General features: G+C 38.6%; 1 protein-coding gene across 1 annotated transcript; it reads right to left on the bottom strand.

The window, feature by feature from the left end:
• Positions 1-218: 218 nt before the first annotated feature.
• LOC127203057 (vomeronasal type-1 receptor 4-like) lies at positions 219-1,163 on the bottom strand. The gene has a single exon (XM_051161872.1). The coding sequence runs from the start codon at positions 1,152-1,154 to the stop codon at positions 219-221; it is 936 nt and encodes a 311-aa protein (XP_051017829.1). The 5' UTR covers positions 1,155-1,163.
• Positions 1,164-14,679: the final 13,516 nt, after the last annotated feature.

Here is a 14,679-nt window from a genome sequence, read left to right as displayed (position 1 = left end):
ACTCTCACAGCTGCAAGTTGAAGACCCCAATGGGCTCCGTACACAATTGTCAGCTTACGGAGGCTGCTAACTCAACCAGCTTACAAACCTTATATAAACATTTGGCTAAACTTACAATATGCTGCCCATTTAAGTCTCTTTATTGACCTTTTGAGGAAGAGTGTGAATTAACAACTGTATCCCAAGCAGAATATAACATTTAAATAATTAAAATAAGATTAAGGGAGTTTATTGTTTCTCCTGACAAAACTGAGTCTGGGCATGACAGAGTAATGGTTCATAAGAACAAAAGGTCCAAAAGAGGGAAAACAAAGAGAAACAAGAGGAGTGATGTTCACTAGCCACCAACTATGATTATGAAAAAGAGCAATGCAGCCTCTTAAGAAGGAGGACAGAGTATAAAAAGCCAGAAAGATAGACACTAGAGCCAGGATGTTCCTTGTGGCTCTGGACTCATGGGAAATCCTTCTGAAATCATGACTGCTGTGGATGTGTTGAACTTTCTGCTTGTGTCTGAACAGAAGGACAATCATGGAACCACTGGACCACGCAATGAGCCCAGAAAGGAAGACTTCAGGACATACTACCAACGCTGCATAGAGGGAGTCATTAATTTCATCATGCCCCACAGTGGAGCAGTATTTAAAATCTCGCTTTCTTGTCACATTTTTTGTATCTACTTTGGTAAAGGTGTACACAAAGAAAGTGAAATGTATCGACATGTACAAGATCCAGACAATGAATATGTAACATCCAATGTACTCCTCAGCTTTGACTTTATGATTCTTCCAGCAAGATTTCCTGGGGTTGACGGTGATGGCCTGAAAGACACTCAAGAGACATGTGGTTCCAATGGACACACTCCGGACAATTCCTTGAATGTACACTATGAGCTTGCATCCAAAATCACTTAAAAACTTCTTTAATCCCCAAACTGCCATTGTGTGGGGAACTCCTGTAGAGAGGATGATCAAGGCATTGGCTGCCATTAGGTGCATGAGAATCAAATCTGTGGGCTTCAGTTTGCATTCTCTGTAGTAAACACCTAGATAGTAGAATATAAGAGAGAAATTGCCAAAAATTCCAGTTGTAGTTTGTGATAAGAAAATAATTTTGATTGCCAGATTCCAGAAGTCCATTCTGTTTTTCAGCATAATTTCCTTTAAAGTATGTCCACACTATTTCTCTGGTCAAATGAATAATGACAAATAATTTGCAGCTTGGGTTTAGGGAGAAAGCATTAACCCATGGAGTTATTGAGTGGATGAAACAGGGGGTCCTTTATACACATGAGAACAAGGCCATCATAGACCACATGAAACACTTCATCTAAAATCTGTACAGAACTGATTACTTTCCATGTTTGTTACTGTGAGATTGCTCAGCACCTCAGGATGTACATGATGGTGGAAGAACTGCCAAAATTTTTCACACAAAGGAAATCATTCAGGATGATTTGATATTGGCCTGTGAGAAACAATGAAAAGTTACAGCACCCAAAACAAACATAATGCAATACATCCAGAATTTGCTGATATTTGCTAAACGTTGTGTAAAACAAGACCACTTTACCATTAACCAAAAAAATTATAAGATACCAATTCCTAATGTATATCTCACCTAAAATTTAAACATAAATAGTGAAAGATTAAGGACATTTGCTCAACTCTTTTCACAGTATAGTTGTTCATAATAGCCAGAAACTAGAAACAGCCCAGATGTCCCTCAACTGAAGAATGGATAAAGAACCTATGTTGCATCTACACAATGGAATACTATATAGCTCTCAAAAACAATGTCCTCATGAAATTTTCAGGCAAATGGATGGAGCTGGAAACGATCACGCTGAGTGAAGTAACCCAGCCCCCGAGGAACAGGCATGGTATATACGTACGTCTAAGAGGATATTGGCCATATAATACAGCATAATTATTTACAATCCACAGACCTAAGAAACTAAGTAACAAGAAAGACCCTAGGAGGGATTCTCATTCAGAAGAGCAAATAGAATAGACACCTGAAGTGGCTGAAGAGAGGAAACAGCATGGAAGTCTATCATACATGTGTCCTGAAAGACTCCACCCAGCAGAGGATTGAAGCAGAAGCTAATTATCACAGCCAAACTTTGGGCAGAGCACAGGTGCAACTATGGAAGTGTGGGGGGATAGAAGGACCCAGAGGGGACAGGGACTCCACAAGAAGATCAACAAAGCCAACAAATCTGGGCCTTGTGGCAGGCAGAGACTGATGCACCAAACAAGAACCATGTATCGAGAGGACCTAAGCCCTCCACTCAGATGTAGCTTATAGGCAGCTCAGTCTCCATATTAAGTGTAGCATGGGCTGTGGCCACCATGGACTCTGTTGCCTGCACTCTGATCAATTCCCCCCAGTGGGATGCTTTACCATGCTTCAGAGGAAGGGGATTCAGGCACTTTGGAAGATTCTTGATAGGGCAGGGTCAGTTGATAAGGGAGAAAGGCCTCCCTCTCTGATTACTAGGAGAAGGAAATTGGGGAGAAAGAGATAAGGAGGTTGGGATCTGGAGGAGAAACTAGAGGGTGCTATGATTGGGATGTAAATTGAATAAATTTTTAAAAATGAATTTTAGTTAAAAATAAAATAAAGTCAGTCGGTGTATATCAATGGTTTCCTCCATCTTGTCTTAGCTAGAGCCATCTTTCATTTAAGCTGAAATTAGCCTTCCCTTTTGTACTCCTCACTGAAAATTCCTTTGGGAAAATACCCAACCCTGTTGTAGAAACTGGGAGTAAAAATGCCCTAGCTACCAGCATGTTTTGGGGTACTGTAAGTCCATTTGCTTTCTTAAGTTTTCCCTGCAAACTGTCAACTAGGATATAGTTTTCTTGTGTTTTTTTTTTTCCATTCAAACCTCACTGTAAAATGAATTCAAGGTGGCTTTGTTTGAAGTGTTTCTTTCTGGAGAGTCAGCAAGTCCACCAAATATAAAACCGACTGGGACTTTGGTAGCTTTAGACATGGAAATTTTATTAAAAGCAGGAAATGCATAAGAATTACAGTCCATGTGACAACTTATATCATATTAATTTAAGACTAGCTCTTATGAAAACCACACCGTGTGTGTGTGTGTGTGTGTGTGTGTGTGTGTGTGTGTGTGTGTGTGCAGTCATGTTAGGGCTGTTAGAAAGAAGTGGATAATACCAGGTACAATAAAATCTCACAAAATGTACAACATAATAAAATAGACAAAATACGCCAGCCAAAATGACAAGGAAACTGTCAATATATGATGAATGAAAGCCACTGAAGAAATAATCAGTGTCTTTTGAAATCGTGTCTGGGATAATCATGTGTTGCTCATTAGTCTAAAATGGAAATAGTTGAAAAGGGGGGCAGAGTCTTAGTCCATCAATGCAGTTAAGTTGGAGGACACTCTCAGGACACAAAACGCTATCCCTGCAGGAAAAGTAGGGCAAGATTCCCTTGAAGATGCAGGCAGGAGCATCCGTGAATCAATATCAGGCTAAACTAAGCAACTTAAGAACAGCACTACTGTTGCACCTTGTCAACCATGCAGGCATAGTCAACTACACAGTAAAGAACTGGAACAAAATCGGCTATGAGTCCTGGGATCTAAAGAAGATAAAATGAGTGGGTAAATAAGCAGAAGCCTTAGACATTACCAGACACTAGCTGTCATTTCTACTTCATGCGTCGGCAACGCAAAGAAACAATGTATTCGCTTAAGCAAGGTAACCCAGTCCTAGGAATATCAATGGCCTACACACAATCCTACTGTAGTTTCTTTGCTTATAGTTGTTAGAAATGTTTGTTCATATGCAATGAATTGAAGGAGAGATAAACCTGTTTTTTAGGATCCCAAGTGTGGGATCAGAAAGGTCTTGTGAGGGAACAGGTGAGGTTAATCCACTAAAAGGCCAACCGCCTCATGCAGGAGCTTGATTGTTGCCAGCTGAAAAGTTCCTGTAAACAGACTCTGGGAAGAGATCTACCAATGAGCCCAAAACTGGAGGCAGGGCTTTTAGAGACTTGAAATAGTTTTTGGCTGTTCATTGCTTCACTTCGAGATGCTCCTAGAGAGAATTGCTCCAGGGAAGGCTTCGGGGCTCTGGACTCCTGCTAAGGTTCCAGGTTCTGGTTACTCCAGAACAACAACAACAAAAAAATCCTGCTGCTTACGCCAGGAGAATCGTTCCTCGGAACTGATATCCTTACGGATTTGTTATTGTGTTCCTTAATCCTTTTTTCCTATTGGTCTGGTTAGTCGGGTTACAAGTGACGTATGCTCAGCTAATAAGTTGTAATAAAAATACATTTGGTTAAAAAAATTGAACCTACAGTGAATGCACATTGAGGTCATGAAGTTACAATTATGATTTAAAAAAACATTATGATATGAGAGTAGAAGGAAAAATAATGTGCAGACAAAAGGTAAGGTGGATAAAAGCAGAGAGAAGAGAAGAAGGATTAGGTCAACCAAAACACTAAATTAAAAAAGAAGCTTTAACAATTGAGATGTAATGTGAATAAATTAATAAAATATATTAAAAAATAAATTAATTAAGTAAAAAATAAATAAATTTTTAAAAAAGAGGCTTTAAAGAAACAAGTCACTTTAAAGCTAGTTAAAAACAAAAAATGAAAAATGGATTTTAAAAGCATTGAAAATACCAATCTTTCACACATGTTTTTAAATAAACCAATAACATTATACCTTCAAATCTCTGACTGTGGCTACAAGCTCTGTAGAAAACTTATCACATCTGCTTTGGAAAATCAAATACAAACCTCCCTTCCGAGAATGCCAGTGCTAAGAATATGCTAAGTAATCATTTTTGTCACTGCAGAGAAGTAGGTCTTATAAACTAGTATAGCCCTGGAAGCAACAGCTGGCATATCAAACACATGTGCTCCCTCATAGCCCATGATCAGTTAATCAATATACATATGGTAAAATTCTACATAGACGTAGACTCTTGAAAATCTTACTTTTTTTTTTTTTAAGTATGTCTACTGGGTTCCAAGCAATATTTCACTTGTGAAATTCCCACGAGATGTATGAGTTGTGTAAGTCACAAACAAACCAAGAAAGTCTGCTTGGTTAAAGTTGTTGGAGAAATGGCAGCTGATGTCTGCATGTAAAACTCATGGAATCGCACTTCAGACTATGATCCCATCATTGTCGTCTAATATTTGTGAACACTGATACTGACTTAGCAATGAGTTAAAACAACATGCATTAGCCGGGCGTGGTGGCGCACGCCTTTAATCCCTGCACTCAGGAGGCAGAGTCAGGTGGATGGCTGTGAGTTCGAGGCCAGCCTGGTCTACAAAGGGAGTCCAGCACAGCCAAGGCTACACAGAGAAACACTGTCTCAAAAAAATAAACACACACACACACACACACACACACACACACACACACACACACACATGCATTAGTCTAGAGTGGAGATGAGTAAAAAAAATGATGCAGTGTGATAGACAGCCCATTAGAGCAATTAAATTGGACTCGGGTCACCAAATCCTATTCTTGTAGAAGAAGGTTCTGGAATCCTTCTAAGTAATGTGAGATAAAGATAACTGTTGGGGGGGGGCCTTCTCAGCCTGGCTTGCTCATTGCTGACAGTGTGGCCAGTAGAGCTGATAAGGATTCAGTGAGGAAAGGGAGTCAGACACGATGGTCAGGGGATTCCTGCGGCTCTGTCTGACTAGCAATCAGACCATTTCTGCAGCTCTGACTGACTATTACCACTCAGAGCGCTTTTGCAACTCTGACTAACATAATGTTGCTTCTTTGCTCATACAAATTTCACGAAACAATGGCAGAATATAGAGTATCCGAAAGGTACAGGTGATGTGTTTGGTTTTTTGTGACCATGTCTGGGGTTAAAAGTTTAGTCACAATTTGAAAATACTTTATTTTTATCAGCCCTATAAATCCAATTTAAAGATAAAGAATGACTCCTCCAAAGTGAATGCATTTATTATAAGACAGGCTGCTTTTAGACTGGAAGTGTTTACACTATGCAAGCACTCCAGATCAACAGAAAATATCTGGACTGGTCATTTTATAAATAGCACATACTAAATACATAATATTTTTGACTATGTGTTTCGTCATCTATGCTATAAACACAGAAATATTTACGTTAGTCACTCTGTCTCAGTTACTGAGTTCTATTTTTCCAGGAATATGTGCTGTATGCCCCTCTGCCTTTAAAGTGCATTTTCAGAGAGCTCTAAGGGCATTTTAAGGGGATACCTTGAATATAAAGCCTTTTCTCTTCGCCAGAGTTTGTCAGCTGTCTCTGTTTCCCCTGTACCCATTATTATGTTTGATTTTGCTCAGGGGTAGAAACTCAGAAAGGTTCTTGGAGTAATCGCATCATCTAGCTATGAGCTTGTCCGTGTTTAAATATTTCCAAGGCACAAAGAAGACTTTAAAATAGTGGTCAGATAAAGTTAATTTGAAGTTTTTCTTATCAGGCTCAGATGTAATTTTTTTTTCAGGAAAAAGCATCATAAAATGAATCATAAGGCAGAATGGGTGCAAGAATGGAACATGCAGGGTCCAAACTCCACAAGTTAGAGACAGAATGATAGCAATTGCAGCCATCAGCTCAGCTTTGCTGGGGCTGTGTGAAACAGTCATGACTCTCGCCATTTCCATTGGATATGGCTGTGCCATTTCCCCCTCACAGGAAGATTTTCTGAAGTTTCACAAACATATTCTTTCTTTCTTTTTTTTTTTCCTGCTTCATCTGATGATCATATCCATAAAAGCTATAACACAGATTAGGATACACACTGTCCAACAGGTAACAAGTGAAAACCAAACATCTCTGGAAACAATTTCAGGTTCTACCTACAAGTTCTTTGCTTGAAGAGAGGCCTGGCACATTTCTAGCAAATTGATTCCAGTGGATCTACCCTAAGACACCTGGGATGATGGAGAAAATTATGATTATTTACAAGATGCTTTATCCTATGAAAAAAAGTGGTCTTTGAGGCTCCTTTAATAACAATAAATAAGAAGTTTCTCTACCGCTTGCTTGAGTATAAGATATTTGGATATCTAGATGTGTTCAGAGTAGTGAGATCAGAAGTAATGTTAAAGAAAGGAAACAGTGACCAATGACTACCACAGTATGAGAACACTTCTGTGTTTAGATCTGTGAGGTCACTATGCCCAATTCTGGTACTCTGTGTGTCTCTTTCCAGCCATGGTATTCTATTCACGAAGTTACAGGTGATAATTGTCACATCCAGTAAAATCTATTATTCTCAGTGGTAAACATTCATTTAGTTTTATTTTGTTAAGAGTGAGTGCATAATGGCAAATAAGCTTTTTATAAATTAAATATATATATATATATATTGCAAATAGCAGTATCAATTTATGAGTCACTGATATCCTTATATTTTGATAGTTTGATATCTTTCTAGAAATTTTTTTAGTGTATGTTCTGGACACTGTCAGATCCATGATCTGACACTAGAAACACAAAGGATAAGCAACTCTTTTAACCCAAAACAAAAAAGTTTTACGGTGGAGTAGTTACTGGAAGAAATTGAACATAGCTAGTATATCCTGAACACAGTCATCTCTTTCTGTGACTACAAAACCATGATAAACATTTCCAAACACACTCTAATTATGTAAGTAGGTGTGTTTCTCATTTGACAGTTCTTCATATTCTTGGTATGTGTTTGTTTGATTTTTGTTGTAAGTTCTCCTTTTTTTTTTCAGGGATGGAGAGATGGCTCACTTGTAAGGAGCACTTGCTTCTGTTCCAGAAGATCTGGGTTTGGTCCCAGCACCCACACTGTGGCTCACATGTCCCTGTCACTACAGTTCTCTGGCTTTTTTTTTTCACAACATCTTCTTGCCTCTCCAAGCAGTGCATGCTCATAGCGTACACACATGTGTGTAGGCAAAGCATTCAGGCACACAAAATAAGCATAGATAAATAAATAGAGGACTCTAAATGTAAGCTTTCATTTCACCATAAATGTTCCTATGATAGGAAAATGTCAAGTACAAATAAGGCTGTCAAGATTTTAATGATGTGTGGTAGTCTAAGTGTAGTTTGATGGGATATTAAAAATGTCCCCTCTTACAGTTTGATGCTGAAAGTATCAAACGGACCTCAGGTTTTTGATGCCACCAGAAATGTACATTTTTTGTATTACTGCAGAGAATAAGATTATAGTGGTAACTGCAGATTTATTACTAGCACTATTACTCTGGATAAAGTGCAATATGGAATATTAACATGTGATTGACATGTAAATGCATAAAAGCAAAATTAATTTACTATAAAATTTCATTTTAATTCTGCATATATTTGTCAAATGTTTCTGTTTTCAAACAGGTTGTCACTATGGAGCTCTGGCTATGTTGGAACTCACTATGTATATCATGCTGGTCTCAAAATCATGGAGATCTGCTTATCTCTGCTTCTCAAATGCTAGATTTAAATATTTGCACGAACATACCTGGCTTAGTCCGTAAGTCTTATATTAATAAATCTACTGTAATTAAATTTATGATGCATTTAAATAGAAGTGGTGTGTGTGTGATAATAAAGCATAATTATAATAATGTGAAACATTAAACACTGTCCAATTAAATATAGCACTGCTGTGAATAAAAATGTAGCTGAATGTTAAAATTCTTACTTGGGAAGCACAAGGCCCTTTGTTACAGTAGCAACAATGATAAATATTGAGAGAAGGCATGGCGTCCAGTTCTGCTTAACTTTAGAGTATCACTAACCGAGGAGAGATAAGTCAGGACACATTTGGTCCTACATGTCATTGCTCAATACTTATAACATCTCTTTCATAATTCCTTTGTAAACTCAAGAGGAAGAGGCTTCAAACCATTCATTGTGCCAATTACCATGAAATACAGAATCAGTTACATCTGCCCTCTATAACCAGATAATAATTTTACTGCTAAATAAAAATACTTTTTTAATCCAGAAGCAGATAACATTCTACACCTACCCTGGATTGTGTGCTCATTATATTGCCCCATATTTGACCACGTCCCCTGGATGGGGAGGCCTGATGGCACTCAGAGAAAGGATAGCAGGCTACCAAGAAGATTCTTGATATCCTATGAGCATATACAGGAGGAAAAGGTCCCCCTCAGTCACAGTCATAGGGGAAAAGAGTAAGGGGAAAATGGGAGGGAGGGAGGAATGGGAGGATACAAGGGATGGGATAACAATTTAGATGTAATATGAATAAATTAATAAAATATATTAAAAAATATATTTCCATTTAAATGTCTACTATGTTAATGAAACCCTGATAAGTTCAATAATAATAATAGTAATACTTCAAAGGTACTCTACGTATGATGTAAGGTAAAGTGATTTATCATATTGATTCACTACAATAGTCTGTATCCACATTCAGCCATTCAGTGAATTATATCACAGTAAGAAGAAACAGTAACTGGCACAAATTTAAGAACACTTCAGCCTTTCTCGCTCACCTTTTAGTTATATAATTGTTCCTGTGCCTTCTCTATCTATTCCACAGATGTTTTACTACACCAACAGCTCACTACCAAATACTTACTCAGGCCTCTCTTCTTCGTTGACTCTGTTGCTCAGACTGAAAAACCACGTACTAACCCGATTCCTTCTTCAGGACAGTGGGTTCATTGGGCATCTCCCAGAATCATTAATAAGCAGTGCTGTAAGAGATTCAGCTCAAGACCTGAGGGAGAGGTCTGTGACAACGTGACCTCCCCTCCTTCCCAGAAATGCAATTTTCATTTCACCTGCAGTGGAAATGACAGTGCTGGCTTTGGGAGACAAAATTATTTATGGAAAGTTCTCCAGGTGCCAATTAACAGAGACTTTTCACAGTTTCTTGTGAGTATCTCCAAAGAGACAATGAGTTTAAAGAGGCATTAATTTGGGTTTTCATGATGCCCAAAGACTTCATAGGTAACCGTGAACAGTGGTAATAACACTGGAGTAAGATTCATAAGAAAGTGAAGTCTTTATATCTCATTGGATCCAGATTCCACTGACTTCTTAAACAAAAATCAAATTAGTTCATTTTAAAAAAGATTTATAACATTCATTGTAAAAAAAATTCTTTGTTTATTTTATATAAGCATATCTGTTTTACTCAACTGCAGACCCTTGTTATCTCCTTTACAATTTGTATACCCTCTCACTACTATTACCTCTTAATTTTATGTGTTCCTGTGGAGTAGTTTTTAACCCAGAAACATGGTTACTCTGATCACATCCAAAGATCTTCTAGGTCTGTGTGATCTGACTTGAATAAATACATACCCTTAGTACAAACCTTTAATATGAAACAATGATGGAAACTTAGTTTGTAGTTGGAAGCACTCATGTTTGAAAGTGATAATTAAGAGGCAAAGAGATGAATCACAGAAAGATTTGACCAACTATAATACATCCAAATATCAGGAGAACAGATGGGGAAACATAAGCCACTGAAGAGTGATCCAGGCAGAGGCAGAGAGACAGGGGGGAGAGTTTTACCAGGACAGTTGGTACAGAGACAGGTTTGAGAGAGACAGACAGACAGACAAACAGAGACATACACAGAGACACAGACACAGAGAGACAGAGACAGAGAGACAGATACAGAGACAGGTTAGACAGAGCTAAAAACAGAACAAGGCAGAGAATGTGAGGGAGCCAGAAGATTAGAATACATTGCTAGAGTTACTTTTGAGGTCAAGAAGGGCAATTCAGTCAGCAGCTGAGAAAAGTGAGTCTGAATCAGTCAACTTGAAGAATAGGCAGTTTTCCTGGGAGAATTTTTCAGAGACAATTTGAAAATAGAACAATCTACACAGACGTGAACACAGGATGAGCCAGAGAATGAGGAGCCAAGAGATTTTAAAAGATAGCTCAACTTAGATTTGGGTCAAGCAGAGCAATTCAGTCAGAAGCTGAAGGATGCCAGTTTATATCAGTCATTGTGGAATGGAGTTTAAACAAGAACAGCTAAGTTCAATCAGAAATCCAGAGTTAAGTAAGAGCTAGAAAGGGTGAGCATATTCAGGAGTAAGTCTCAAAGGGCAAAAAACGTTCTAAGCTTACATTAGTTTGTACAGAGGGTAGAAGCTTCTAGGAATAGACCTAGATTAACAGGCAGATGAAGTAAGCTCCTGAGACAGCAAATGAAATCAGAACAATAAAATTTACATTTACATGGTGCAAACAAAAACAAAACCTTGGTTCTTCTCATTGATAATGTGCCCATTTTAGGAGCATCAAGGAATTGGTAACTTCTTACAGGTCAAATTTCTTAAAGAATTTTGGCAGTTCCTTTTGAAGAAGCCATCTGCGTTCATCAGCTCTTCGGCTGGAACTAGAAAGTCCTGAACCCCTCCATGGTCCTGACACTTTATTAAGCTTGATTTAGTACAGGCTTGGTGCATAGTGTCATAACAAGTAAAATTTTATATTGATGTTCCCTCGCTGCATCTTCCTAACATTTTCATTTGAGTGTAGAACCTATGTCCCTTTTCTACGCAGTAGGCACTCAGAGGAAATATGGCCAATATGGAACCCCACACATGTGCACACATCTAAGGGAGTTGCACACAAAATCATCATTGTTAATAAATTATCCCAGAGATTTGATGGATATTCTTAACCATCGATTTGACGGGCTTAAGATTTACTGCAGTATACAAATTCCAGTTGTGATTTATTAAATTATTTTATACCAAATAAGCCTTTTTATGTATTACAATGTTTTATTGAACTTGACAGAATGAAGACTCTGTAAGTATACATTATGGTAAAAATAGATACTTCAGAAATTGTGTACTGACATAAAAAAAATCCTGAAGATTCTTGGTGGAGTGCTTGTCTCCAAATGACCAAATTGAAAAACTATTCATGGGACATGCCCCTTGGGCTAGTATGCAGATATAAGTGAGTATATACTGTTTGAGTCTTTCTGCTTCTGGGTTAACTCACTCATTATGATCATTTCTAGTTCAATCCATTTGTCCACAAATTTCAGGAATTCCTTGTTTTTAATAGCTGAGTAGTATTCCATAGTGTATATGTACCACAGTTTCTTTATCCATTCTTCTACTGAGGGACACTTAGGCTGTTTCCATGTTCTGGCTATTATGAATAAGGCTGCTATAAACATGGTTGAGCAAATTTTCTTGTGTGCTGGAGCATCTTCTAGGTATATTCCAAGGAGTGGAATAGCTGGGTCTTGAGGAAGCCCTATTCCCAGTTGGGACTCTAGATGAGAGAAGCATGGGAGAATAGCAAAGTAGAAGGATTCAGAGGGTCCTAGAAACCTACAAGTAGAACATTATGATAGGCAGATTTGGGCCCAGGGGTCCCGCTCAAACTAAGGCACCAGCCAAGGACAATACAGGCGGTAAATTTAAACCCCTACCCAGATCTAGCCAATGGACAGAACATTCTTCACAGTTGAGTGGAGAGTGGGATATGACTTTCTCACGTACTCTGGTGCCTAATATTTGACCATGTCCCCTGGAGGGGGAGACCTGGTGGCACTCAGAGGAAGGATATCAGGTTAACAAGAAGAGACTTGATACCCTATGAGCATATACAGGGGGACGTAATCCCCCTCAGGAACAGTCATAGGGGAGGGGAATAATGGGAAAATGGGAGGGAGGGAAGAATGGGAGGATACAAGGGATGGGATAACCATTGAGATGTAACAAGAATAAATTAATTTAAAAAAAGAAAAACCATTTATGAAGAACGTTTTGGTTTATGAAGGTATCAGGACAGCTACAGTGCAGACAGTAAACCAACTAATTACCTGTATACGTATGTCTGTATATATATATATATATATATATATATATATATATATATATATATATATATATAATCATATATGTATGTGTGTAATCATATAGGAAGAGATGGAGAGAAAGTCTGTATACATAAAACGTATGAAAGAAAAAATCTAACCAATATGATACAAAATTGTTCTCAATTCTTGAGCAAAGAGATTTCTGATCAAAACAGCCATTCATATATCTATGTCATGTAGGACACTTTTCATATTTTATTCTGTCAGTTTCAGTGTTTCAGGTTTCAGGTTTAGATCTTTGATGTTTAGAGTTAGTGTTTGTGCAAAGTGATAAATGCAGGCCTCGTTTCACTCTTCTGTATGTGAAAATTCACTTTCCTCACTATTTTTGAAGATGCTTTCTTTGCTGCAGTGTAGATTATTCAGAACATTTCTCAAATATTAAATGGCTAAAGTAACATGTCCTCATGTTTGTTGATCCCTAGGTGTGATGGGTGCAAACTGTGTGGAGCAAGGGCAGGTCTGGCCTCAGGCCACCTGTCTAATCCACATAAAAGTCCCTGGGTCCCTGTAAGCATGGGTATGGGCTCCAAGGACTAGACATAGCATACTAGGCAGAGGGGCAATTTTGGACCTTCAGGATACAGAGAGAGATGTGGGGTGCTAAAGCATGAGGTTGCACATTGCCCTCTGACCCCTGGAGGTAAGTAGGCCCATTTGAGCAGCTCTCTGCTCTAATAATGTTCTACTTGCTCCCCAGTCTACCTGGTTTCACAATTAAGGAGCCAACAGAGAGAGTGAATTCGACAAAGGTTCCTGGCCACGCAGAGTCATAAACATGGAGCCACCAGAGACAGTGACCTTAGCAGAAGTGCGTAGGTCATGGGAATGGAGCCTATTCTCTATACCTGCCCCCAAACTGTGTGAACATCAAAGACTACCAAACCAGCTAACATAAGAGCATCACAATGGGATGACGTCAGTGTAAGAACACAAGCAACATCTCCCTGGACCATTTGATACCACCAGAAACCAGCCGTCCCACCACCACCACAAGCCCTGGAGATGCTATCACACCCATTGCACAGGAGAAAGATTTAAAATCTGAGGTTATGAAAATGATAGAGGCCTTAAAGGAGGAAAATAAATCCCTCAAAACATAATAGAAATACACAAAGAAAGAGATAAAAGAATTGAACAAATTGCTTAAAGAAACTTGTGAAAGACAGGAAACTGCTATCAAACAGGAGAAGGAAATAAATAAAATGATTAAAGACCTAAAAATGGAAATAGAAGCAATGAAGAAGACACAATCTGAGACAATCCTGGAAATGGAAAACCTAGACACCTCATGACATTGATGATGAAGGGATGTTTGGTTTTGTTAAAATATTTTCTGGCATATGGCCTGGCCAGTGGGATATCTTAATCAAATCCCTCTGCTCAGAGTTTAGGGAATCCCTTGGAGGAAGAGACAGAAAAAGTATAAGACAAAATGGGGATGGATGACGCCAGGAGAACAAGGCCTTCTGTATCAAAGCTGTGTGTGGAATAATCATGCACCAATCGAAAGATGAATGTACAGCAAGTAGGAAAGAAGGCCATGCCTAAGGCAGCCCCTTGGTGCGGTGCAGTGAGAAGAAATTCTTAGGACACCACACATTACTCCTGAAAGAGAAGTTGTCAACAACTTCGTTAAATCAGGAGCGATATCCCCTTGCAGAATCAGGAAGTAATAGCTGTGACTCAGAAACGGGATGACCCAAACAACATGCTCAACAGCCATGCAAGGAAAGTCTCACGGACAATCGCAAAGTGGGACAGATTTTGGAAGTGAAGCAAGGAAAG

This window comes from Acomys russatus, chromosome 19, assembly GCF_903995435.1.
Source record: "Acomys russatus chromosome 19, mAcoRus1.1, whole genome shotgun sequence".
In the NCBI taxonomy this organism is placed as follows: domain Eukaryota; kingdom Metazoa; phylum Chordata; class Mammalia; order Rodentia; family Muridae; genus Acomys; species Acomys russatus.
The sequence above is the reverse complement of the archived record's forward strand: the minus strand, read 5'-3'. Positions and strand labels throughout refer to the sequence as shown.